This window comes from Anomaloglossus baeobatrachus, chromosome 2 (assembly GCF_048569485.1).
Source record: "Anomaloglossus baeobatrachus isolate aAnoBae1 chromosome 2, aAnoBae1.hap1, whole genome shotgun sequence".
NCBI lineage: Eukaryota > Metazoa > Chordata > Amphibia > Anura > Aromobatidae > Anomaloglossus > Anomaloglossus baeobatrachus.
This window is the reverse complement of record NC_134354.1, coordinates 141,164,690-141,192,006: the sequence shown is the minus strand read 5'-3', so window position 1 is coordinate 141,192,006 and position 27,317 is coordinate 141,164,690. Positions and strand designations below refer to the sequence as shown.

Below are 27,317 nucleotides of genomic sequence, written 5' to 3'. Positions count from 1 at the left end.
TGAGTACGCAGATACCTCATATGTGGTGGAAATAAATTGTTTGAGCGCATGGCGGGGCTCAGAAGAGAAGGAGCGCCATTTGACTTTTCAAACGCACAGACGCAGTGCACTGATCGGCCGCTGCAGGACGCACGGTCGGATGCGATAAAAAAAAGCGTCGGGGATACGTAAAAAAAAAAAAAGTCACGCCAAAAATTGACCATGGATGCAGATCCGTTATGTGCATCCCTGATCAGCGCTTGGTGGGACGCACGGATGGATGCGATACAAAAAGCGTCGCAAATATGGAAAAAAGTCACGCCAAAAATTGACCATGGATGCCGATCCGTTATGTGCATCCCTGATCAGCGCTTGGCGGGACGCACGGATGGATGTGATACAAAAAGCGTCGGGGATACGGAAAAAAAAAAGTCACGCCAAAAATTGAGCAGGGATGCCGATCCGTTATCTGCATCCCTGATCAGCGCTCGGCGGGATGCACAGACGGATGCGATACAAAAAGCGTCGGGGATACGGAAAAAAAAGTCACGCCAAAAATTGAGCAGGGATGCCGATCCGTTATCTGCATCCCTGTTCAGCGCTTGGCGGGACGCACGGACGGATGCGATACAAAAAGCGTCGGGGATACGGAAAAAAAAAAAAAAGTCACGCCAAAAATTGAGCAGGGATGCCGATCCGTTATGTGCATCCCTGATCAGCGCTTGGCGGGACGCACGGACAGATGAGGTGTAAAAATGGACAGGGGATACGGAAAAAAAAAAAAAAGTTATACTCACAGTACCCAGAGGACTAGCAGGAGGATCACTGACCAGAAGAGCTGCAGAGGAACAGATGGCAGAGAGATGGACAGCTTTACAGGAGCAGCAGGCAGATCAGCAGAATGCCCAGGAAGGACCCAGCGATGGACGCAGATGTGATCAGGCCGGTGAAGACAGGTAAGAGGACGTCGGGGGAGAGCAGAGGGGGAGAGGGGGGGGGGAGTGAGAGCAGAGAGGGGGGGGGGAAGCAGAGGGGGAGGGGGTAGAGCAGAGGGGGAGACCGGAGAGGGAGCTGCAGAACAGAGATAATGGGGGAGGCAGTCAGATCGCGGGGGGAGCAGATCGGGATGTCGGGGGGGGGGGGGGGGGGTTGGGGGGAGCAGATCGCGGGGGGGGCACGGCAGGGGCTACCATGGCAGCGCGCAGGGGCACCACGGGAGCGCGCAGGGGCACCACGGGAGCGCGCACGGGCTGGCTGCAAAGTGAGCACAGTACTCACGTGCAGCAGCGGTGACAGCTAGGGCGGCGGCGGCGGCAGCAGCGGCGGTGGCGTGGTACCACAAGTACCAGCCACTGCACGCTGCAGACATGTTGGGGGAGGGCTCGCAGGCCAGCACAGGCCTGGGGAGGGCGGCCACCGGCAAATCACACCGCCCCACTGCACACTGATTGGAGCGATTGCGCGTCATAGCACGATCGCTCCAATCAGTGCTGCAGGGGCTGGGGGAGACATGTTTGAGGTCCACCTATGATATGCTGCAGCAGCTGCGGCATCTCATAGCTGGATCTCACAGGATCGCACTAATTCGGGCATTATTTTTGCCGAAATTAGTGCGATCGATGTGGTTGGCGGTTCAGATTTGAACAGCCAATCACATCGATCGTCGATAGGGGGTGGCGATGCCGCCCCCCCTAGGGTCAAGCAAAGGTCCCCTGCTGTAAGAAACAGCAGGGGACATCATTTGAAAGCCGTTGCTATGGCCACGGCAATCAAATGAAGTTTAGGCAGTAAAATTACGTCCCTGGTCGTTAAGTCACGTTAAAATAGGACGTAATTTTACTGCCCGCGGTCGTGAAGGGGTTAAGGGAGCTGAGCGACAAACTCTTTTCCAGTCCAGATTGAAAGAAGGACAGAAAAGTGGGCAAGGCAAAAGGCCAGGGAGAAAAAAAACCCTGAGCAGAGCACCACGACAGGAAAATTTTCCACGTCCTGTGGTAGATCTTGGCGGACGTTGGTTTCCTAGCCTGTCTCATAGTGGCAATGACGTCTTGAGATAACCCTGAAGACGCTAGGGTCCAGGACTCAATGGCCACACAGTCAGGTTGAGGGCCGCAGAATTCAGATGGAAAAACGGCCCTTGAGATAGCAAGTCTGTTTGGTCTGGTAGTGTCCACGGTCGGCCGACCGTGAGATGCCACAGATCCGGGTACCACGACCACCTTGGCCAGTCTGGAGCGACGAGGATGGCGCGGCGGCAGTCGGTCCTGATCTTGCGTAACACTCTGGGCAACAGTGCCAGCGGAGGAAACACATAAGGGAGCTGAAACTGCGACCAATCCTGAACTAAGGCGTCTGCCGCCAGAGCTCTGGGAACTTGAGACCGTGCCATGAACATTGGTACCTTGTTGTTGTGCCGGGACGCCATGAGGTCGACGTCCGGCACCCCCCAGCAGTAACAGATCTCCTGAAACACGTCCGGGTGAAGGGACCATTCCCCTGCGTCCATGCCCTGGCAACTGAAATAATCTGCTTCCCAGTTTTCCACGCCTGGGATGTGAACTGCGGATATGGTGGATGCCGTGGCTTCCACCCACATCAAAATCCGCCGGACTTCCTAGAAGGCTTGCCGGCTGCGTGTGTCGCCTTGGTGGTTGAAGTATGCCACCGCTGTGGAATTGTCCGACTGAATTCGGATCTGCTTGCCCTCCAACCACTGCTGGAACGCTTTCTGGGCAAGATACACTGCCCGTATGTCCAGAACGTTGATCTGAAGCGAGGACTCTTGCTGGGTCCACGTACCCTGAGCCCTGTGGTGGAGAAAAACCGCTCCCCACCCTGACAGACTCGCGTCTGTCGTGACTACTTCCCCGGATGGGGGTAGGAAGGATATCCCCTTCGATAATGAAGTGGGAAGAAGCCACCACCGAAGGGAAGCTTTGGTCGCCTGAGAGAGGGAGACGGTCCTGTCGAGGGACGTCAGCTTCCTGTCCCATTTGCGTAGGATGTCCCATTGAAGGGGACGCAGGTGAAACTGCGCGAAAGGGACTGCCTCCATTGCTGCCACCATCTTCCCCAGGAAGTGCATGAGGCGCCTCAAGGGGTGTGACTGGCCTTGAAGGAGAGATTGTACCCCTTTCTGTAGTGACTACTGCTTGATCAGCGGAAGCTTCACTATCGCTGAGAGGGTATGAAACTCCATGCCAAGATATGTCAGCGATTGGGCCGGTGTCAGATTTGACCTTGTAAAATTGATGATCCACCCGACACCCTGGAGAGTCTCCAGGGTAGCGTCGAGGCTGTGTTGGCATGCCTCTTGAGAGGGTGCCTTGATCAGTATCCAAGTACGGAATCACCGAGTGACCCTGAGAGTGGAGGACCGCTACTACAGTAGCCATAACCTTGGTAAAAACCCGTGGGGCTGTTGCCAGGCCGAACGGCCGTGCCACGAATTGCAGGTGTTCATTTCCTATGGCGAAGCGCAAGAAGCGCTGGTGCTCTGGAGCAATCGGTACGTGGAGATAAGCATCTTTGATATCGATCGATGCAAGGAAATCTCTTTGGGACATTGAGGCGATGACGGAGCGGGGGGATTCCATCCTGAACCGTCTGGTTTTTACATGTTTGTTGAGCAGTTTCAGGTCCAGGACCGGGCGGAAAGACCCGTCCTCTTTTGGGACCACAAACAAGTTGGAGTAAAAACCGTGGCTCAGTTGCTGAAGAGGAACCGGGATCACCACTCCTTCTGCCTTCAGAGTGCGCAGCGCCTGCAGAAGAGCCTCGGCTCGCTAGTGAGGCGGGGATGACCTGAAGAATCGAGTCGGGGGACGAGAGGTGAACTCTATCTTGTAACCGTGAGACAGAATGTCTCTCACCCAGCGGTCTTATTTGTGGCAGCCAGGTGTTGCAAAAGCGGGAAAGCCTGCCACCGACCGAGGATGCTACTAGAGGAGGTCGAAAGTCATGAGGAAGCCGCTTTGTTAGCGGCGCCTCCTGTGGCCTATTAAGGACGTGACTTAGACCGCCATGCATCAGAGTTCCTTTGTTCTTTCTGAGACCTTTTGGACGAGGAGAATTGGGACCTGCCCGCGCCCTGAAAGGACCGAGACCTCGACTGCCCTCTCCTCCGTTGGGGTATGTCCTGTTTGGACTGGGGTAAGGATGTATCCTTTCCCTTGGATTGTTTGATGATTTCATCCAGACGCTCGCCAAACAGCCTGTCGCCAGAAATTGGCAAACTGGTTAAGCGCTTTTTGGAAGCAGAATCTGCCTTCCATTCCCGTAGCCACAAGGCCCTGCGGAGTACCACCGAATTGGCGGCCGCGACCGCCGTACGGCTCACAGAGTCCAGGACAGCAATAATAGCGTAAGACGCAATTGCCGAGGTCTGGGTGGTAATGGATGCCACTTGTGGCGCGGCCGTGCATGTGGCTGCTTCAATTTGTGCTTGACCTGCTGAGATAGCTTGTAGCGCCCATACAGCTGCGAATGCTGGGGCAAAAGAAGCTCCGATAGCTTCATAGATGGATTTCAACCAGAGCTCCATCTGCCTGTCAGTGGCATCCTTGAACGAGGCCCCCTCGCTAGCCGCCAGTCTGGAGATTGGAGGATCCACTTTGGGACACTGAGTCCAACCTTTAACCACGTCAGGGGGAAAAGGATAACGTGTATCCTTAAGGCGCTCAGAAAAACCGCTTATCTGGACAAGCATGATGATTCTGGACTGCCTCTCTGAAATCAGAGTGGTCTAGAAACATACTCGGTGTAAGAGAAGCTGACTCCTCCGCCGGAGGAGCTGAGGGAGAAATATCCAGCATTTGATCGATGGACGCAATAAGAACGTTCACTATGGCGTCCCCGTCCGGAGTATCAAGATTGAGAGCGCCCTCAGGATCAGAATCCTGATCAGCTGTCTCCACAGTATCAACCAGAGATTTCCCCCGCTGAGACCCTGAACAATATGATGTCGAGGGAAATTCTAAGCGAGCCCGCTTAGTCGGTCTGGGGCTGGGGTCTAAGTCAGAACCCTCAGCCTGGGATGTATGAGATACCCCTTGTTGGTCCAACTGAGGGGGGCCAGGGAACAATGATTCAACAGAGTCCCTTTGCTGAGATACCGGCCTGGACTGCAAGGCTTCTAGTATCTTAGCCATAGTCTCAGAGAGTTTTGCAAACTCCGTCCCAGTCACTAGGACAAGGACAGTGTCAACAGGTGGCTCCCCCTGGGCCCCTCTTAGCAGAGGCCCTGACTGAAAAAGTGTCACAGGGGCCGAACATTGCACACAATGAGGGTCAATGGAACCTGCCGGCAGCTGGGTCGTACAAGCGACGCAGGCAGCATAATAAGCCTGTGTTTTGGCACCCCTGCCTTTTGTGGGCGCCCTGAGTAACACAATAGGGTATATAGCCAGAATGAACTGTGCTCATACAGTGTAAAATATATACTAAAAACAAATAATGTATCAGTACACTACAGCACCATGAGGCTAGCACCACAGGGGCTGCTTACCATCCGCCTAAAGCGGTTATGAGGCCACCAGAGACCGTGTCTGGGTCTCTCAGGGTTTGTCCCTCTCTGCAGCGTCGTAGGAGCTGACAGGAAATGGCTGCGGCGTCCTGACGAGAGGAGGGAGCCGTGGGCGTAGCCGAGGTGCTCACACTGTGCACAGTGAGGGGAGTGGAGTATGGAAATCATACTCCAGCCCTCAGTGCTGCTCTTCCGTGCAGCGTCCCGCCCTTCCCCTGCCTGTCAAGGCTGAGGGCGGGAGAAAGGGAAACTAGGCCGCACGCCAAGCCGGGGACTCGAGTATAAGTGTGGCCGCCGTAAAAGCGCGGCTAACGCCGAAGTCCCCGGCGAACTACAAGTCCCAGCCGCGCCGCAGTTTCCCATGGCAGCGGCGGTTAGCGCGGTAGCCCCTACATATAAACACACTCAGCGACGCTGAGTGTGTAATGGCACAGTTTAAACCGGTCCCCCGGTGCACTAGCACACCCAGCAAAGCTGAGGTGTTGCCATGCGCGGTCCCCACAGGGATACAGAGTACCTTCACGTAGCAGGGCCATGTCCCTGAACGGTACCCGGCTCCTTCCAGCAGGCTCCATAGGAGTTGTGGATGAAGCACGGTCTCAGTGCCTGGAGACCGATAGGATCCCACTTCACCCAGAGCCCTGAGGGGGATGGGGAAGGAAAGCAGCATGTGGGCTCCAGCCTCCGTACCCGCAATGGATACCTCAACCTTAACAACACCGTCGACAAGAGTGGGGTGAGAAGGGAGCATGCTGGGGGCCCTATATGGGCCCACTTTTCTTCCAACCGACATAGTCAGCAGCTGCTGCTGACTAATCTGTGGAGCTGTGCTGTGCGTGTCTGACCTCCTTAGCACAAAGCAAAAAAACTGAGGAGCCCGTGGGAGCACGGGGGGGGTGTATAGGCAGAAGGGGAGGGGCTTAACACTTTTGAGTGTAATACTTTGTGCGGCCTCCGGAGGCATAGCCTATACACCCAATTGTCTGGGTCTCCCAATAGAGCGACAAAGAAATGTAGAGTCTGAGTGCTCTCACCAGATCTAACAAGTGCAAATCCTTTTCACATTGGTGAACTGGATGAGGACAAAAAGAAGGTAAGGAGATATCCTGATTGAGATGAAAGGGGGATACCACCTTAGGGAGAAATTCCGGAACCGGACGCAGAACCACCTTGTCCTGGTGAAAAACCAGGAAAGGGGCTTTGCATGACAGCGCTGCTAGCTCAGACACTCTCCGAAGTGAAGTGACTGCTACTAGAAAAACCACTTTCTGCGAAAGGCGTGAGAGAGAAATATCTCTCATTGGCTCGAATGGTGGTTTCTGAAGAACCAGCAGCACCCTGTTCAGATCCCAGGGTTCTAACGGCCGCTTGTAAGGAGGAACGATGTGACAAACCCCCTGCAGGAACGTGCGTACCTGTGGAAGTCTGGCTAGGCGCTTCTGGAAAAACACAGAGAGCGCTGAGACTTGTCCCTTAAGGGAGCCGAGCGACAAACCCTTTTCCAGTCCAGATTGAAGGAAGGACAGAAAAGTGGGCAAGGCAAAAGGCCAGGGAGAAAAACCCTGAGCAGAGCACCACGACAGGAAAATTTTCCACGTCCTGTGGTAGATCTTGGCGGACCTTGGTTTCCTAGCCTGTCTCATAGTGGCAATGACGTCTTGAGATAACCCTGAAGACGCTAGGATCCAGGACTCAATGGCCACACAGTCAGGTTGAGGGCCGCAGAATTCAGATGGAAAAACGGCCCTTGAGATAGCAAGTCTGGTCGGTCTGGTAGTGCCCACGGTTGGCCGACCGTGAGATGCCACAGATCCGGGTACCACGACCGCCTCGGCCAGTCTGGAGCGACGAGGATGACGCGGCGGCAGTCGGCCCTGATCGTGCGTAACACTCTGGGCAACAGTGCCAGCGGAGGAAACACATAAGGGAGTTGAAACTGCGACCAATCCTGAACTAAGGTGTCTGCCGCCAGAGCTCTGGGATCTTGAGACCGTGCCATGAACGTCGGTACCTTGTTGTTGTGCCGGGACGCCATGAGGTCGACGTCCGGCACCCCCCAGCGGCAACAGATCTCCTGAAACACGTCCGGGTGAAGGGACCATTCCCCTGCGTCCATGCCCTGGCGACTGAGATAATCTGCTTCCCAGTTTTCCACGCCTGGGATGTGAACTGCGGATATGGTGGAGGCCGTGGCTTCCACCCACATCAAAATCCGCCGGACTTCCTGGAAGGCTTGCCGACTGCGTGTGCCGCCTTGGTGGTTGATGTATGCCACCGCTGTGGAATTGTCCGACTGAATTCTGATCTGCTTGCCTTCCAGCCACTGCTGGAACGCTTTCAGGGCAAGATACACTGCCCGTATTTCCAGAACATTGATCTGAAGCGAGGACTCTTGCTGGGTCCACGTACCCTGAGCCCTGTGGTGGAGAAAAACCGCTCCCCACCCTGACAGACTCGCGTACGTCGTGACCACCTCCCAGGATGGGGGTAGGAAGGATTTCCCCTTCGATAATGAAGTGGGAAGAAGCCACCACCGAAGGGAAGCTTTGGTCGCCTGAGAGAGGGAGACGTTCCTGTCGAGGGACGTCGGCTTCCTGTCCCATTTGCGTAGGATGTCCCATTGAAGAGGACGCAGGTGAAACTGCGCGAAAGGAACTGCCTCCATTGCTGCCACCATCTTCCCCAGGAAGTGCATGAGGCGCCTCAAGGGGTGTGACTGGCCTTGAAGGAGAGATTGTACCCCTGTCTGTAGTGACCGCTGCTTGATCAGCGGAAGCTTCACTATCGCTGAGAGGGTATGAAACTCCATGCCAAGGTATGTCAGCGATTGGGCCGGTGTCAGATTTGACTTTGGAAAATTGATGATCCACCCGAAACTCTGGAGAGTCTCCAGGGTAGCGTCGAGGCTGTGTTGGCATGCCTCTTGAGAGGGTGCCTTGATCAGGAGATCGTCCAAGTAAGGGATCACCGAGTGACCTTGAAAGTGGAGGACCGCTACTACAGTAGCCATAACCTTGGTGAAAACCCGTGGGGCTGTTGCCAGGCCGAACGGCAGTGCCACGAACTGCAGGTGTACGTTTTCTATGGCGAAGCGCAAGAAGCGCTGGTGCTCTGGAGCAATCGGTACGTGGAGATTAGCATCTTTGATATCGATCGATGCAAGGAAATCTCCTTGGGACATTGAGGCGATGACGGAGCGGAGGGATTCCATCCGGAACCGCCTGGTCGTTACGTGTTTGTTGAGAAGTTTCAGGTCCAGGACAGGACGGAAAGACCCGTCCTTCTTTGGGACCACAAACAAGTTGGAGTAAAAACCGTGGCCCTGTTGCTGAAGAGGAACAGGGACCACCACTCCTTCTGCCTTCAGAGTGCCCAGCGCCTGCAGAAGAGCCTCGGCTCGCTCGAGAGGCGGGGATGACCTGAAGAATCGAGTCGGGGGACGAGAGGTGAACTCTATCTTGTAACCGTGAGACAGAATGTCTCTCACCCAACGGTCTTTTACCCGTGGCAGCCAGGCGTCGCAAAAGCGGGAGAGCCTGCCACCGACCGAAGATGCGGAGTGAGGAGGCCGAAAGTCATGAGGAAGCCGCTTTGGTAGCGGCACCTCCGGTGGCCTTTTTAGGACGTGACTTAGACCGCCATGAATCAATCAGAGTTCCTTTGATCTTTCTGAGGCCTTTTGGACGAGGAGAACTGGGACCTGCCCGCGCCCCGAAAGGACCGAAACCTCGACTGCCCCTTCCTCTGTTGGGGTATGTTCGGTTTGGGCTGGGGTAAGGATGTATCCTTTCCCTTGGATTGTTTGATGATTTCATCCAAACGCTCGCCAAACAATCGGTCGCCAGAAATTGGCAAACTGGTTAAGCGCTTTTTGGAAACAGAATCTGCCTTCCATTCCCGTAGCCACAAGGCCCTGCGGAGTACCACCGAATTGGCGGCTGCAACCGCCGTACGGCTCGCAGAGTCCAGGACAGCATTAATAGCGTAAGACGCAAATGCCGACGTCTGAGTGGTTATGGACGCCACCTGTGGCGCGGACGTGCGTGTGGCTGCGTCAATTTGCGCTTGACCTGCTGAGATAGCTTGTAGCGCCCATACGGCTGCGAACGCTGGGGCAAAAGAAGCGCCGATAGCTTCATAGATGGATTTCAACCAGAGTTCCATCTGCCTGTCAGTGGCATCTTTGAGTGAAGCCCCATCTTCCACTGCAAGTATGGATCTAGCCGCCAGTCTGGAGATTGGAGGATCCACTTTGGGACACTGAGCCCAACTTTTGACCACGTCAGGGGGAAAAGGATAACGTGTATCCTTAAGGCGCTTAGAAAAACGCTTATCTGGACAAGCATGGTGATTCTGGACTGCCTCTCTGAAATCAGAGTGGTCCAGAAACATACTCGGTGTACGCTTGGGAAACCTGAAACGGAATTTCTCCTGCTGAGAAGCTGACTCCTCCACCGGAGGAGCTGAAGGAGAAATATCCAACATACGATTGATGGACGCAATAAGGTCGTTCACTATGGCGTCCCCGTCCGGAGTATCAAGATTGAGAGCGGCCTCAGGATCAGAATCCTGATCAGCTGTCTCCGCATCATCAACCAGAGATTCCCCCCTCTGAGACCCTGCACAATATGATGATGTCGAGGGAAAATCTAAGCGAGCTCGCTTAGTCGGTCTGGGGCTGGGGTCTGTGTCAGAACCCTCAGCCTGGGATCCATGAGATACCCCGGGAGGACATTGTTGGTCCAGCTGAGGTGGGCCATTGAACAAAGATTCAACAGAGTCCCTGTGCTGAGATACCGGCCTGGACTGCAAGGCTTCTAGTATCTTAGCCATAGTCTCAGAGAGTTTTGCAAACTCCGTCCCCGTCACCTGAACAGTGTTAGCAGGTGGCTCCCCCTGGGCCCCTCTTAGCAGAGGCTCCGGCTGAGTAAGTGCCACAGGGGCCGAACAGTGCACACAATGAGGGTCAGTGGAACCTGCCGGTAGCGGGGTCGTACATGCGGCGCAGGCAACATAATAAGCCTGTGTTTTGGCACCCCTGCCTTTCGTGGGCGCCATGCTATTATCTTCCCTGAGTAACACAATAGGGTATATAGCCAGAAATCAACTGTGCACCATACAGTGTAAAATATATATACCATAAACATATAATGTTACACTACTGCACAATGGGGCTAGCACCACAGGTGCTGCTTACCACCCGCCTAAAGCGGTTGTGAGGCCACCAGAGTCCCTGCCTGGGTCTCCCAGACTTTGTCCCCCTCTGCAGCGTCCGAGGAGCTGACAGGAATGGCTGCCGGCGTCCTGAGGAGAGGAGGGAGCCGTGGGCGTGACCCAGAAAGAGCGGGAACTGGTGCCCGCACTGTGCACAGTGAGAGGGGTGGAGTATGCAAAGCATGCTCCAGCCCTCAGTGCTGCTCGTTCTGTGCAGCGTCCCGCACTTCCCCTGCCTGTCAGGGCTGTGGGCGGGAGGAAAGGAAACTAGGCCGCAAAAAGCCGGGGACTCTAGTAATAAACGCGGCCGCCGTAAAAGCGCGGCCGGCGTGACAGTCCCCGGCGCACTACAAGTCCCAGCCGCGCCGCAGTGTTTCCATGGCCGCGGCGGTCAGTGCGGCAGTCCCTATACATAAACACACTCAGCAACGCCGAGTGTGTAATGGCACATATTAACCCGGTCAGCGCCGTGGTACCCGGTGCACTAGCACACCCAGCAAAGCTGGAGTGTTGCTGTGCGCTGTCCCCACAGGGATACAGAGTACCTCCAAGTAGCAGGGCCATGTCCCTGAACGATACCCGGCTCCTATCCAGCAGGCTCCACAGGAGTTGTGGATGAAGCACGGTCTCAGTGCCTGGAGACCGATAGGATCCCACTTCACCCAGAGCCCTGAGGGGGATGGGGAAGGAAAACAGCATGTGGGCTCCAGCCTCCGTACCCGCAATGGATACCTCAACCTTACAACACCACCGACAAGAGTGGGGTGAGAAGGGAGGAGCATGCTGGGGGCTCTATATGGGCCCACTTTTCTTCCATCCGACATGGTCAGCAGCTGCTGCTGACCAATCTGTGGAGCTGTGCGTGCGTGTCTGACCTCCTTCGCACAAAGCAAAAAACTGAGGAGCCCGTGGGAGCACGGGGGGTGTATAGGCAGAAGGGGAGGGGCTTAACACTTTTAAGTGTAATACTTTGTGCGGCCTCCGGAGGCATAGCCTATACACCCCAATTGTCTGGGTCTCCCAATGGAGCGACAAAGAAATGCAGCTACAACGCACAAAAGAAGTGACATGCTGCTTTTTTTTTCCTGCAGCGATTTTTGGCATCCAAAACGCTGCGTTTAAAAACGCAGCGTGAGCAATGAATTTTCGGACTTTTCATAGACTTTGCTGGGGAAGCAGAACGCATTGAATTTGGAACTGAAACGCTACAGTTCAAAACGCAGCGTTAACGTGGGGAAAAACACAACGTAGCACATAGCCTAAGAATAGGCGGTGCAGGTTTTTCCAGTGTAAGTCTATGAGACTCCATCCAAGGCTCCATAGACTAAAAGAATGAGATCTAGTTCACAAAAAAGACTTTACATCCCAGCTATCAGGTTACATGAGCAAGAAAAGGATCAGAGGGGTGCTGGGAACCAGTGATCACCTAGCATTTTAATATGCTTAACTCCTGTTACACAGACAATGGACGTGGTGAGAGGGGGGGGGCCTTTTAGACAATGAGACTTCTTATAATTAAATGTGACATGTAATATGTGCCAGAAATGTGGATTAGGTAAGGACAGATTTGCCAACTTAAAAAAACGCACGAATTGTCTCAAAGTTTGCAAATACTAGAAGACAACAGTGAGCCACACAAAACTAGATTGAAGTTTACTGTATAACGATGGGAATTTCTTTTTGCCAGTCTTAACAAAAGCTGCTAGAGTTAGTTTTGACTAAATTATTAAGTGGTGCATCGCATGCTGTGTGTACCAGAATTTAATTGCTAATTTATGCCACTTTTTAGGTGCAAGTTATAGTAAATTTTCATCAGGCACAGTGTGGTCTCACCCCTCTTCCACTAATCTGCAGTAAAGTGGACAACTCATTTGGAAGTTTTTTGAAGAACCTAACATTGATGCACACAAACCTGAGCGTATGACCTTGGTCTTCTAGATATACACCATAGTCTTTTGAAATCTGATGCGTCAGATCAGAAAGAAGAGGAATTTTCATTGGTCCAAGCCCACCTTGCTTCCGTGGCGTATTAATCCTGTGATTATAAAAAATATACACTTAATTTAAACGTCTTTGCAGAATTTCTTGACATTTTTAACCAGATATTTTTGTGCCTTATTTCAATTAAAAGTTGAAGGTAACGAGTTATGTCCGGATCTATATTTCCTTGAAGATAAAGGGCCCAGTTAATCAATAATGGCATTGTTCACGCCAGTCATGAGGGAGCACGGTGGAGTAAGACGCTCCTGGAAACGAATGCATCCTCGTAAATCTGGAGCATCCGAGTGGTCTGCGCCAAGCCAGAAATCTTATACCTGTCAGGAATCGGAGTGAGATTTCTGATGTACAGAAAGCCACAGTACGTCATAAATTAGACGGAGGTGTGGAGTCATGTCCTTGCCCATTTTGGACGTAGCTGGGAGAAACTTGTGAAAATGGCAAAAGTTGCAAAATGTACATGTAACGCCAAGTTGTACCAAAATTTCATGACTTTCCAGAGCCTTTATGCCAGAATTCTGGTACAAAAACTGATGAATCAGGCTAATTTCCGCTTAACCTGCAGGTAAATAGTGATAAAATCATGCTCATCTCACTGGAAGCACCGCAAGTAAGAATATAAGCTTCTATTCTCCCTGCAGCTGCTCACTTCCAAGGCAGTGCAGGGAGCCATTAGTCACCGCTCACTACGCACTGAGCGCAGCTGGAACCTGACTGACAACCTGCTCTACACCATTTGTGTGCAAAGCGGACTGTCAAGTTACCATGGATGGATTACAGCCGACCTCACTGCAGTGAGTATTGACAAGTAGCTCCCTGCACTGCCCCGATGATTGGGGCGACTGGATGCGGGGAGCATACAAGTTCATTTTCCCCCTGTAGCCGTACTATATAAGGCATAACATTTATCACCATTTACCTACAGTAACACAAAATATATATATCCTCTTCTGCAATATGCATTTTATACAGCATTTCCCTATATCTATTCATGATTTCAGCACTTCACATTCTTCCCACTGGGGATATTCATTTAGTTCATAGTGATACATACCATGCCAAGTGTGTGAATTGGGAGTCCACCGAGCAGGCCACCACTTCGGTATTAATGGATCTAAATTCTTCTATGCGGTCCCCAAAAGCAATAATTTCGGTCGGGCAAACAAACGTGCTGAGAAGATAAAGGGCACAAGAGAATTAGATGTCAAGAACAAAAACCAAATAAAATATAATCCTTTTACCCCGCAGTCTATTTTCACCTTCCGTACAGGCCAGTTTTTGCAATCCTGACCAGTGTTCACTTTATGAGGTTATAACTCTTGAACGCGTCAACAGATCCCAGTGATTGAGTTTTTTCATGACATATTGTACTTCATGACCGTGGTAAATTTAAGATTTTTTTTGCGCTTATTTGTGAAAATATTGGAAATTTAGCAAAAATTTTCAAACTTTGCCCTTAAACCAGAGAATTAGGTTACAAAATAGTTAAATATTTCCCACGTCTATTTTACAGCAGAACAATTTTTGAAACTTTTTTTGCTAGGACGTTAAAAGGGTTCAAAGTTTAAGCAATTTCTCATTTTTCCAACAAAATTTGCAAAGCTTTTTTGTTTTTAGGGACCCCATCACATTTGAAGTGATTTTGAGGGGCCTAGGTGACAAAAAAAAAAAAAAAATACCCAAAAGTGACACCCCTCAAACTGCTCAAAACCACAGTCAAGAAGTTTATTAACACTTCAGGTTCTTCTCAGGAATGAATGCAAAGTGGAAGGAAAAAAAATACAATTTTTACTTTTTCCCCACAAAAATGTTATTTAGCCCCAAATTTTGCATTTCCACAAGGATAACGAGAAAGTGCACTGTAGAATTTCTCCCGAGTACGCCAATACCTGATATATAGTGGAAATCTAGTGTTTGCGCGCACGGCAGGGCTCGGAAGGAAGGAGTGCCATTTGAATTTTAGACTGCAAAATTGTCTGGAATAGATAGCGGATTCCATGTCATGTTTGGAGAGGTAAGGTTGCTAAATAGTGGAGCTCCCCCACAAGGGACCCCCCATTTAGGAAACTAGAGCCCTCAAGGAAGGTTTCTAGATGTTTACTTGAGCACCTTGAACCCTCAGGTGCATCACAGAATTTTATAACATTGAGCCATGAAAATAAAAATAGAAAAAATTATTTTACCACAAAATTGTTACTTCAACCAACAAACTTTTTTTCACAAGTTTATCAGGGAAAAAAAAAAGCACAATAAAATTTATTGTGCAATTTCTCCCGAGTACGCCGATTCCTCATATGTGGTGGAAATCTACTGTTTGGGTGCACAGCAGGGCTCAGAAGGGAAGGAGCGTCATTTGACTACAAAATTGGCTGGAATCATTAGCGAACGCCTTGTCACATTTGGAAACCCCTGATGTGCCTAAAGAGTGGAGCTCCCCCACAAGTGACCCTATTTTGAAAACCAGACCCCCCCCTCAAGGAATTTATCTAGATGGCTGGTGAGAACCTTGAATCTCCAGGTGCTTCACAGAACTTTCTAACAATACGCAGTGAAAATGAAAAAATAAACAAAAAAAAAAAAAAAACATGATGTGTTACAATTTCTCCTGAACGTGACAACACCCCACATGTGACTGTTCAGTACTGTTTGGCCGCACCGCAGAGCTCGGGAGAGAAGGAGTACCATTTGATTTTTGGAGCACAGATCTTCCCAGAATAGTTTGTGGACTTCATTTGCAGACCTTTTAGTGCCAGAACAACAGAAACCCCCTCAAGAGTCCACATTTTGGAATTGTACCCCTCTAGGAGTACATCTGCGGGTGTAGTGACGATATAGCCTATGAAAAACGCCCTTGGTGTCAAACGCAGTGAATGTTGCAAAATTAAAAATTGAAAACAAGTCCTTATCGTGCCCAGTACATTGTAGTGCCCAGCTCATGGTTCTGGAGACCTGCCCCCTGTAAATTAAAGCGGGATCTCCTCAGTACAACAATGCCAAACATGTGGATGCTAACTGTGGCTTAGGCAGATTTTGGGGCATAGAAGGGAGGGGGGTATTAAGATTCAGAAGCACAGATTTTGCATTTCTTTTTTTGAGGAGGGGGGGTTGTGGGGGGTACTATATAGTTTTTTCAAAGCCTTTTTGTTACCAGTAACGTGGAAGCCCCCTATATTTCCATTAACAGATGACATACCTGAGTGGGGACTTGTGTTTTTGTTGTTTGCATTGAATGCCATTTGGTGGTAATTTGGATACAGAATATTTTGTATGAGGTCACAATTATCCTGTGCTCTACGAAAAGCACTTACATCAGGGTTTCCACCTTTATCTCTAAAATATGTGATTCAAGTGAAACCCCAAACGGATCCATTCCCTAATGAGGCAAGAGATTTACTCCGGACTTTATATAAACCTACAAAGAAATTTCTTAAGAGGAATGGTCCAATATAGAACATAAAACCTAAATATTGTGACACCCTATTAACATATGAATATAAATCAGTGCAAGGGATACACAAACCAAAGAAGGACCAGAAAAAAAATAATTGTCAAATACAAAATACAGTTTTATTGATACAAAAAGGTGAAACAAGTGCACAGTGGTGGCAAAGGAAGAGTGGAACACACTTTGCCCAGATAAACACAAAGTACCAAAGATGGCCTCAAGATGGCAGTATAACCTGCTGTAAAGGTATAAATATAAAGACAATAGTGGCTGCAGGAGAGGGTGCTGTAGCTGTCACACAAAGTATCCCCTTAAAGTGCTTAATCCCCTTAAAGTGCTTCCTCTATTGGCAACCAGAATAAAATAAATAACAATACCTTGAGTCATAAAAGCAGCTTTTATTATGACTTTTTAGAAAAAGGTTTTTTGCACAATCAAATTTTGAAGGCTAGTTTTTTTTTATTTTTCTGCTGACAGTCATGTGAGGGTTTGTTTTTTTGCGGCAGGAGTTGGAGTTTTTATTCGTACTATCTTGGATCAGGTAATATTTTTTGATTGCCTTATATTCTGATTTTTGTTGGACAGAATCAAGAAGAAATAGCAAAAAAGGATTTTTTTGGGGGGGGGGGGGGGTTCTTAAGCCATTCACTGTCAAAAGTGAGGTTTTATTCTTGGGTTGGCACGATTACAGCAATACCACATTTATATATCTTTTTATTAACGTCTTGCCGCTTTTACACCATAAAAACAATTTTTATGGAAAAAAAAAATAGTTTTTGCATGGCTTTATTCTGAGAGCTATAGCTTTTTATTTTTGGGCTGATGGAGATGTATGGCGGCTTGTTTTCTTGTGATAAGCGGTACTGTTTTCATTTATATGTGACTGATTCGCGTTCAATTCCACTTTGTCAGCTGTATGATGAAAAGACAGTTTTTGCTGCGTTTTTTTTTTTTTTTTACCATTTTCACTGAAGGGGTTAACTTGTGACAGTTTTATAGGTTGGGTTGTCACGGATGCGGCGATACCAAACGTGTAGTTTTTTTTTTAACAAATATTTATTGGAAGAAAAAAAAAAAAAATAATATTTATATATATATATATATATATATATATATATATATATATATATATATATATATATATATATATATATATATATATATATATATATATATATATATATATATATATATATATATATACATATACATATATATATATATACATACATACATACATATACATTTTTTACATTTTTGGGTTTTTTTAAACTTTACTTAGTCCCTTCATGGGGCATTACCTTTCCACAGTCTGATCACTGATATAACCCACTTGCAGTGATTAAGCACTGCTGTGGGTTTTAAGTGTCAGAGCTGCACTCGCAACTCTGACACTTCGCCTCACATACCATGCATTTGGCATGGTCTGTGAGGTGATCCGTAGCTCAGTAACCCAGGGTCGTCATGGTGACGACCCCGAGTTACCATGGTAGCGATCGGGTCCCAATGATCGCATTACAGGGACCCGATCACCAGGGAGGGAGAGGTAACTGATCCTTCTCCCTGCCTCTTGAATGCTGTCATCATTATTGATAGCAGCATTTAGGAGGTTAAACTACCGGGAATGGCACGGGCACCGTTCCCGGCGGTGAAAGCAGGGGCCTAGCTGTAACAGCCGGAGATCCGGAAGCGATCGCAGGTGGTAAAACGCAGGAACCCCCGCAATTGCCATGACGTACCCTGTAGTACATAATAAATAAAGAAATAACGTTTGGAACACCATTCTAAGTCTGAACTGGGTGCAAAAACCTAAAAAAAATTCACTATCTGGAGAGAAGGTATGCACACCAGTGACTATGCAAGGCGAATACATGTAATAGCAGTAACTGCTGTGTGAATACTGGCCTGAAAAATACAATAGCTACATGTAAAAATGAAAAAAAAACAATGGAAACTGCATTACTGCTATGAAATATGAATAAAGAGAAATTTAGCTATTGAATTGATCAATGCAACAGAGCCCCAAAACCTCTTCACGGTATTCTCTTATTTTTGGGGTCCCTAGCTAATGTGTGTCCTCTCATGCAGTACGTCATAGGTCAGGAACGCACTGGCTTCATGACGTACATGGTACTTCAAGGGGTTAACTACACCAGATTTAAAAAAACTATTGCTTTAGTACACAACCCTTAGGCTTAGGACAAGTGCTCCCTTATTTCTGTTGGAAGGTGTCCTCCCAGTGGATATGCTATTCCAATACTGGAGACACCAGGAGTGCGGACGCTGCGGTCCACCCATCTTTCTTAGTGTAGAGTGACTTCTGAGACCCGGAGATAGTTTATGTTATCGCCATGTCCAAGCAGAGCATCCTCCTCCATGCTCGCAGACAGCAGGCAGACTAGTATTCTAGGGCAGCCGTCAGTGTAACAAGACAGTGGCCATTGTAAGTGCTTTGAAGCGATTATCTCTCAAGACAAAAATGGGATTGTCTAATAGAAAAGTACTCAGGAATGTATTTATTGTGACATTTTATTCATTTTTCTTCTATTCCCAGAGAACTCCCCCTTTTAGTACAGATCCATACATCATAAAGTGAAATACTCACAAATCAAGAGGATAGAAGAAGAAAACCAAGTATTTCCCCTTATAATCTGTAAGTTTTAGCTCTTTGAATTCTCCATTTATGACTGCAGTTCCTTCCCAGTATGGAGCCGGCTTGGAAACTAGAAATAAATAAAATACATACAAGTTTAAATTGTTACAGAAAAATATTTGCGTGTATAGATATATATATTTATCTTTTTTATTTTTTTTTTAAAATTGTTCTAAAAATCTTTGTATTAAGCAGAACACTAGTTCAGTAGATAATGTAAATGTAAGGGGCTACAATAGCTTTTCCTGGGTGGTCTGATCTCTGCTGAGGAGCAGAATGATGGATGGGGTTGTTCCCCTCAACCAAGGAAAGCCATGGGCATCATCAGGCTGCTATTTCCATGCCTCAGAAGGAATAATTATTCTTTAAAAGCCACAATGTACATAGCGACCCTTCAAAAACTCACTCAGCCATTTCAACATTTTCCATACAGATGTAAGAAGAGGACACATGGTGTTTTTTTCTGCATTACTGTGTAATGGTGGTGTCTGACCATACAGGGACAAGGTCTGATCATAGCACAGCTCCCGAGCAGGGGAGGAAGAAAATATACAGACATTACAGAATAGGATCATAAATAATGCTATGGGGTAAAACATATTTTTTTTTTAAAAAAAATAGGCAGGGAAATGTTTTACCAAAACACAAAGAACCAGAACTAGCCATAATCCCGTGCTATCTGTATACTCTATTGTGTCCTCTCCTGCCTAGGGTATGTGGTATGATCAGGCCATGTCCCTGTAGGTCAGACAATGCCATTATTTTAACAACACATCTAATTGTGGAACCTATTATTCTAAGATCTATTGATTAAAATTCACTTTAAAATTAAATGGGTTATCCTGCAAACAAAGTTAAGAAATTGAAAGTCTTAGGCTATGTGCCCACAGGAGCTCGTACCTGCGGATATATCCGCAGGTACGGCCGCAGGTTTCACACAACACCTCCCCGGAATCCGCAGCTATACATAGCTGTGGGATTCCAGCGGAATTGTTGCAGTAAACCTGCGGATGTTCATGCGATTTACCTGCGGAACTCCCAACCTCTATCTCCATAGTGGAGGGCCAGGATTTCCGCAGGTAAACCCGCAGGAATAATGGACATGCAGTTATGTGCGGCTGCGGGAGATCCGCAGCCACAAATTCCGCAGCATGGACACAGACACTGCCCATGTCCCATAGGGTAACATTGGGAGTGTCTGTACTTGCTGAAACCTGCGGATTTATCTAGAAAATCCAGATAAATCCGCAGGTTTTCCGCAGCAAAATCTGCAGGAGCAAGCTCCTGTGGGCACATAGCCCAATAATGTTAAATCATGGTAAAACAGCAACTAGACAATTTGGATTCATCCACTGCCCAGGTAAAAAAAAAAAAATCCAGAATAGCTGGTTGCAATGGAAAACTATTAAAAAAGAGAATTTTGTTTACTTACCGTAAATTCTTTTTCTTCTAGTTCCGTATTGGGAGACCCAGACATTGGGTGTATAGCTTCTGCCTCCGGAGGACACACAAAAGTACTACACTAAAAAGTGTAGCTCCTCCCTCTGAGCCTATACACCCCCTGGAGAACCAGATCTAGCCAGTTTAGTGCAAAAGCTGAATGAGAATAGCCACCCACAAGTAAAAACAGAGCAAGAACCGGAACAACCGGAGACTCTGTCCACGACAACAGCCGGTGATAATACGCGGAACAAGAAACTGCCAACAGGCAACAGGGAGGGTGCTGGGTCTCCCAATACGGAACTATAAGAAAAAGAATTTACGGTAAGTAAACAAAATTCTCTTTATCGTTCCTATGGGAGACCCAGACATTGGGATGTCTCAAAGCAGTCCATGGGTGGGAATAAACAGAAAAACTGAGAAGTAGGCAGAGCCTAACTTCACAAATGGGCGACAGCCGCCTGAAGGATGCGTCTGCCCAAGCTCGCATCTGCCGAAGCATGAGCATGCACTTAGTAGTGCTTTGAAAAGGTATGCAGGCTAGTCCAAGTGGCAGCCTGACAGACTTACTGAGCCGTAGCCTGGTGCCTGAAAGCCCAAGAGGCACCAACAGCTCTGGTCGAGTGTGCCTTGATCCCCGGCGGGGGAGGCACCCGAGAACACTGGTAGGCATCGGAAATGGTCGACCTAATCCAACGGGCTAAGGTCGGCTTAGAAGCAGAGAGGCCCTTACGCCGACCTGTGGTTAGCACAAAAAGAGAGGTGCACCGCCTAAGAGCAGCGGTGCGAGACACATAGATCCGGAGCGCCCGCACCAGATCCAGAGTATGCAACGCTTTTTCAAAGCGATGAACAGGAGCCGGACAAAAGGAAGGCAGGGTAATGTCCTGGTTAAGGTGGAAAGAAGAAACCACCTTAGGGAGAAAGTCCGGAGTCGGACGGAGAACCACCTTGTCTTGATGAAAAACCAAAAAAGGTGACTCCGAAGAGAGCGCAGCCAAAACAGAGACTCTCCTGAGGGAAGTTATGGCCACTAGAAAGACCACTTTCTGTGAAAGACGAAACAAAAACCTCCCTAAGAGGCTCAAAGGGGGGTTTTTGCAAGGCCGTGAGGACCAAATTGAGGTCCCAGGGATCCAAGGGCCGCCGGTAAGGCGGAATGATGTGAGACGCGCCCTGCATGAAGGTGCGGAGCTGAGCCAGGCGGGCGATACGCCACTGGAACAGCACTGACAGAGCCGAGACTTGTCCCTTGAGAGAATTGAGGGACAGTTCTAGCTGCAGACCGGACTGTAGAAAGGACAGAAGGGTCGGCAAGAAAAAGGCCAAGGAGCATGGCCGGAAGAGCGACACCAGGACAGGAAAATTTTCCAAGTCCTGTGATAGATCTTGGCGGAGGAAGACTTCCGGGCCAGAGTCATAGTGGAGATGACTTCAGGAGGGATACCAGAAGCCGTCAAGATCCAGGACTCAAGAGCCACGCCGTCAATTTGAGAGCCGCAGAATTCAGGCGGAAAAACGGACCTTGTGAGAGAAGGTCTGGACGGTCCGGAAGATGCCACGGCACCTCTACGGACAGATGGAGCAGGTCTGGGTACCAAGCTCGCCTGGGCCAGTCCGGAGCAATGAGGATGACCTGACGGCCTTCCATTCTGATCTTGCGCAGGACTATGGGCAAGAGAGCTAGAGGGGGAAACACGTAGGACAGACGAAACTGGGACCAGTCTTGAACCAGAGCGTCCGCTGCGAAGGCCTGAGGATCGTGGGAGCGAGCCACGTAAATCGGAACCTTGTTGTTGTGACGGGATGCCATTAGGTCCACGTCCGGAGTGCCCCACTTGCAGCAGATTGATTGAAACACTGCCGGATGCAGGGACCACTCGCCACTGTCCACGGTTTGACGGCTGAGATAATCTGCCTCCCAGTTTTCCACGCCTGGGATGTGGACTGCGGATATGGTGGACTTGGAGTCCTCCATCCATTGAAGGATACGTTGTACCTCCAACATTGTCAGGCGGCTGCGTGTCCCGCCTTGGTGATTGATGTAGGCAACTGCTGTCGCGTTGTCTGACTGGACTCGGATGTGCTTGCCCGCCAATAGGTGGTGAAAAGCTAGGAGAGCCAGGAGCACGGCTCTGGTTTCCAGCACATTGATCGAGAGGGCTGACTCGGACGGAGTCCAAGTGCCCTGTGCTCGGTGGTGGAGACATACCGCTCCCCAGCCGGATAGCCTGGCATCCGTGGTGAGGACCACCCAGGACGGAGCCAGAAAGGAGCGCCCCTGAGAGAGAGAGAGAGAGAGAGAGAGAGAGAGAGAGAGAGAGAGAGAGAGAGAGAGAGAGAGAGAGAGAGAGAGAGAGAGAGAGAGAGAGAGAGAGAGAGAGAGAGAGAGAGAGAGAGAGAGAGAGGGCCGAAGCCACCACTGAAGAGAGCTCCTGGTCTGTGGCGACAGAGCCACTAACCTGTGCAAGGAGGAAGGCCGCTTGTCCCAACAGCGGAGAATGTCCAGCTGCAGAGGACGCAGATGGAACTGGGCAAAGGGAACAGCCTCCATTGACGCCACCATCTGACCCAGCACCTGCATCAGGTGCCTGATGGAATAACGACGGGGCCTCAGCAGAGAGCGCACCGCCAGTTGGAGGGACTGCTGTTTGATCAAGGGCAACTTCACAAGTGCCGGCAGAGTCTCAAACTGCATCCCTAGGTACGTGAGCCTCTGGGTCGGAGTCAGAGTGGATTTGGGCAGATTGACCAGCCACCCGAATTGGGCTAGAGTGGCGAGAGTGAGCGAGACACTCCGCTGACAGTCTGCGCTGGATGAAGGCTTGACTAGAAGGTCGTCCAGGTAAGGAATCACTGCCAACCCCTGTAGGTGCAGAACCGCAATCACTGCTGCCATTACCTTGGTGAATACTCGAGGGGCTGTGGCTAACCCGAAGGGGAGAGCCACGAATTGGAAATGTTCCTCTCCGATTGCAAAACGTAGCCAACGCTGGTGTGAAACTGCAATTGGCACATGCAGATAGGCATCTCTGATGTCGATGGATGCCAGGAAATCCCCTTGGGTCATTGAGGCAATGACTGAACGCAGAGACTCCATGCGAAAATGCCGCACCTGAACATGCTTGTTGAGAAGCTTGAGATCCAGGATGGGCTGGAAGGAACCGTCCTTTTTGGGGACTAGGAAGAGGTTTGAGTAGAAACCTCTGAACCGTTCCCGGCCTGGAACCGGTACAATTACTCCGTTGGCCTGCAAGGATGCCACGGCCTGAGAGAAGGCGGCGGCCTTGGAACAGGGGGGAGTTGACAGAAAAAATCTGTTTGGCGGGCTGGAAGAGAATTCTATCCTGTAGCCGTGGGAGATGACATCCCGCACCCACTGATCGGAGACGTGTTGAAACCACGCGTCGCCAAAGTGGGAGAGCCTGCCACTGACTAAGGACGTTGCTGGCGCGGACAGATAGTCAAGAGGAGGCTGCCTTAGTGGCAGCGGCTCCTCCGTTCTTCTGAGGACGCGGCTTTGTGCGCCAGTTGGATTTTTGGTCCTTGGCTGAGTTAGTGGACGAGGCCGAGGGCTTAGAGGACGACCAGTTGGAGGAACGAAAGGAACAAAACCTCGACTGGTTCCTACCCTGGACAGGTTTCCTGGTTTTGGTTTGTGGCATGGAAGTACTCTTCCCGCCAGTAGCTTCCTTAATAATTTCATCCAGTTGTTCACCGAATAGCCTGGACCCAGCAAAAGGGAGCCCAGCAAGGTACTTCTTTGAAGAAGCATCTGCCTTCCACTCTCGAAGCCACAAGATCCTGCGGATAGCGAGGGAATTAGCCGAAGCCACCGCAGTGCGGTGAGAAGCCTCCAGCATGGCAGACATGGCATAGGATGAAAAAGCTGAAGCTTGGGAAGTTAAGGCAACCATTTCGGGCATAGATTCCCTGGCGAGGGAATGCATCTCCTCTAGAGAAGCAGAGATGGCTTTGAGAGCCCACACTGCTGCAAAAGATGGGGAGAACGAGGCCCCTGCCGCCTCATATACAGATTTGGCCAGAAGGTCAACCTGGCGGTCAGTGGAATCCTTAAGAGAGGTGCCATCAGCCACTGATACAACGGTCCGGGCTGAGGGTCTAGACACCGGGGGGTCTACCTTTGGTGAATGAGCCCACTCCTTGACCACCTCAGGTGGAAAGGGAAAACGGTTATCAGAACCACGCTTTGGGAAGCGTTTGTCAGGACAGGCCCTAGGCTTGGTCACAGCGGCCTGAAAACTGGAGTGGTTAAAGAACACACTCTTTGTCCTCTTAGGCAAGGTAAACTGGTGCTTTTCTGCCAGAGAGGGTTGCTCCTCTGATACTGGCGGATTGAGGTCCAGTACTGAATTAATGGACGCAATCAAATCACTAACATCTGAGTCACTTTCGGACAGATCAATGGGGCACAAGGAGGTAGCCTCCGAGCCCCCAGTAAAGGCATCCTCCTCGTCCCGTGAGTCAGCTTCTGAAACAGAGCCGCGGGACGAGGAAGGGGAGGGAGCCCTACGTCTCCTCTTAGGAGGACGGGGTCTGGGACCAGATGAAGAATCCTCTGTGAGCTCCGCTGAAAGAGCCCTAGCAGCAGAGGCACCCTGTGAAGGGGGCTGATGCATGTTCAGCAAAGTCCGGGACAGCTGTCCCATGGAGTCGGCAAAAGACTGGGAGATTGACCTAGAGAAGGATTCTACCAAGCCGGGGGTTCAGCCACAGGAGCCGGAGCAGCCGGAGAGACCACTGTGGGTGCGTTTCCAGGCTGAGGCATTGTCAGGTTAGAGCAGGCATCACAATGTGGATCTGTGCTCTGTTCAGGCAGCACGAGCTTACATGCAGTGCATACTGAATATAGCTTTGGAGCCTTGCTCCTCGTGTGAGACATGCTGCTGAAGTGGGGGCTCTGCCAGAGTGATTCCCAGAGAGTATATACAGAGGCCCACAACTAGAGGTTGTGGCTTACCAGACCGCTGGAGCGGTGTTGTGTGCCCTCCAGATCCCGAAGCCCGGACCCCCAAGCACCTCAGCAGGGATGCTGCAGCCAGTGCTGATCGCAGAGAAAAACGCTGATAAAATGGCGCCGGAGCGAGGAGAGGGGGCGGGACCAACCCTGAGAGCGGGATCTGGAGGGCCATAGAGACTTACAGGGGAGGAGACATGTACCCAGTGAGGAGTGTCCCTCCCCTGTGCAGAACGGCCGCTGGGCGGAGCCGCACTGTCCCTCTGCATGAATGACATGCGAGGGCAGTGAAACCGAAAGTAGGCCTCCGGCGAAGCCGGGGCCTAAATTTGAGCGGTGCGGCCGGCGCGCAGGCACCATCGGCGCGGTCCTTAGGCGACAGCCAGAGAACCGGCCGGAAAGGTCAGAAAACTCACTCAGCACACTCTCCCAACATAATAAAGTACAGGGACCCCCAGAATATAAACGTCTCAGGTACTTAGCTTGCTGAGACGCAGGGTTCCAAGTCCCTGGGGATGAGTGCTCCGTCTAGCAGGATCCTGAAGGGCTGCGGATGGAGACCGGTCTCCTGCAAAGCATGGAGAACCGTGCTGGCTCCCACTTCAAGCCAGAGCCCGAGGGATGGTGAAGGAGCGCGGCATGTAAGGCTCCAGCCTTGGAATCAACCTTAACAACACCGCCGACACAGTGGGGTGAGAAGGGACATGCCGGGGGTCCAGACTTGGATCCGCTTTTCTTCAAACTCTTTCCAAAAATGAAAAATCAGTTGAGAATGCATGTGTGGATGTATGCCTCCAGAACACAAAGCAATGAACTGGCTAGATCTGGTTCTCCAGGGGGTGTATAGGCTCAGAGGGAGGAGCTACACTTTTTAGTGTAGTACTTTGTGTGTCCTCCGGAGGCAGAAGCTATACACCCAATGTCTGGGTCTCCCATAGGAACGATAAAGAAAAGTGATGCAAAATATGCTAGGGTAATGTCAAAGTCTAAAACAAAACCATAATGAAAAGACTTGTGCTGGCTTTCATTTTCACACTGGTGTATTATGCATCAGTATTAGTAAGACGCCTAATGTATAGCATCCTACATACATCAGAAAGTAGAAAACGCAAAATACTTAAACCTAAATACAAAATTCAATCTGACTCCAATGGTAATTAGAAAATTACAGAAAGTTAGAAGTCTAATCCCATCATACAAAACCTAAATGGGTTGTCCAGGACTTTATATTTATGCACCCTTCATCAATATCTGATCAATCGGGGTGTGACACCTGGCATCCCAGCGATCAGCTGTTCTTGGTGCCAAATAGGCGAAAAAATGTGCAGCACCCATCAGCAGCCCCTATACAGCTGACAGCTGTGTAGTTCCATTCTGCAACTGATCGCTTCTGGCCAACAGCAGCGCTGAACAGCTGATCGGTGGGGGTGTTGGGTGTTGCACCCCCTCCAGCCTAGCCATGAATATAAAACCATGAACAAGCCTTCAGAAAGGGCCGTCCCAGGTCAGTGATTTGTTTGTATATAAGCTATTAAAGCCGCTCAGATGTGTCCTTAGTGTTCCCCAACTTTCCAGCAATGGGAGGCCTGAACCTCAGGTTTGTGAGATCCAGACATGCAGAGGCAGACCCCACATCCCGCTACAGCCGCTCAGAGTAAATTCTTACTCTTTCCACTAACGAAGCCACATACTATATTAAGCTGTTACCAAACGCTACCATCATTACAGAGGGTGCCATTTGGAAACAGCTTATAAAGTACAAGACAGCATTGGGTTAGGCTACTTTCACACATCAGTTTTTTTCCATCAGGTACAATCCGGAAAAAAACGGGTAAAACGGATCCGGTACCGCATCCGTTTTATCCCCATAGATTTGCATTGTTACCGGATTGTACCTGATGGCTTTGCGTTGCATCCGTTTTTTTCCGGATGCGGCAAAATTAATCAAAGCGGCGGCCGGAGGCAACGTGTCTTGCAACTTTTTTTTGTCCGGCAAAAAAAACGCATCGCGCCGCATCCGGCCGCTGCGGCGCATTTTTCAATGCATGCCTATGGACGCCGGATGCGGAAAAAAAACGCATCCGAA

General features: G+C 49.9%; 1 protein-coding gene across 2 annotated transcripts in view; it reads right to left on the bottom strand.

The window, feature by feature from the left end:
- The window catches only part of PRDX4 (peroxiredoxin 4), a 92,802-nt gene that overhangs the window by 51,857 nt on the left and 13,628 nt on the right, over positions 1 to 27,317 (bottom strand). For both annotated transcript variants that reach the window (XM_075333397.1, XM_075333396.1), the window contains exons 2-4: positions 18,766 to 18,883; positions 13,770 to 13,886; positions 12,630 to 12,752 (exon numbers count right to left, since the gene is read on the bottom strand). In XM_075333397.1, the coding sequence (XP_075189512.1) occupies positions 12,630 to 12,752; positions 13,770 to 13,886; positions 18,766 to 18,883 (358 nt within the window). The remainder of the gene's footprint in view (positions 1 to 12,629; positions 12,753 to 13,769; positions 13,887 to 18,765; positions 18,884 to 27,317) is intronic.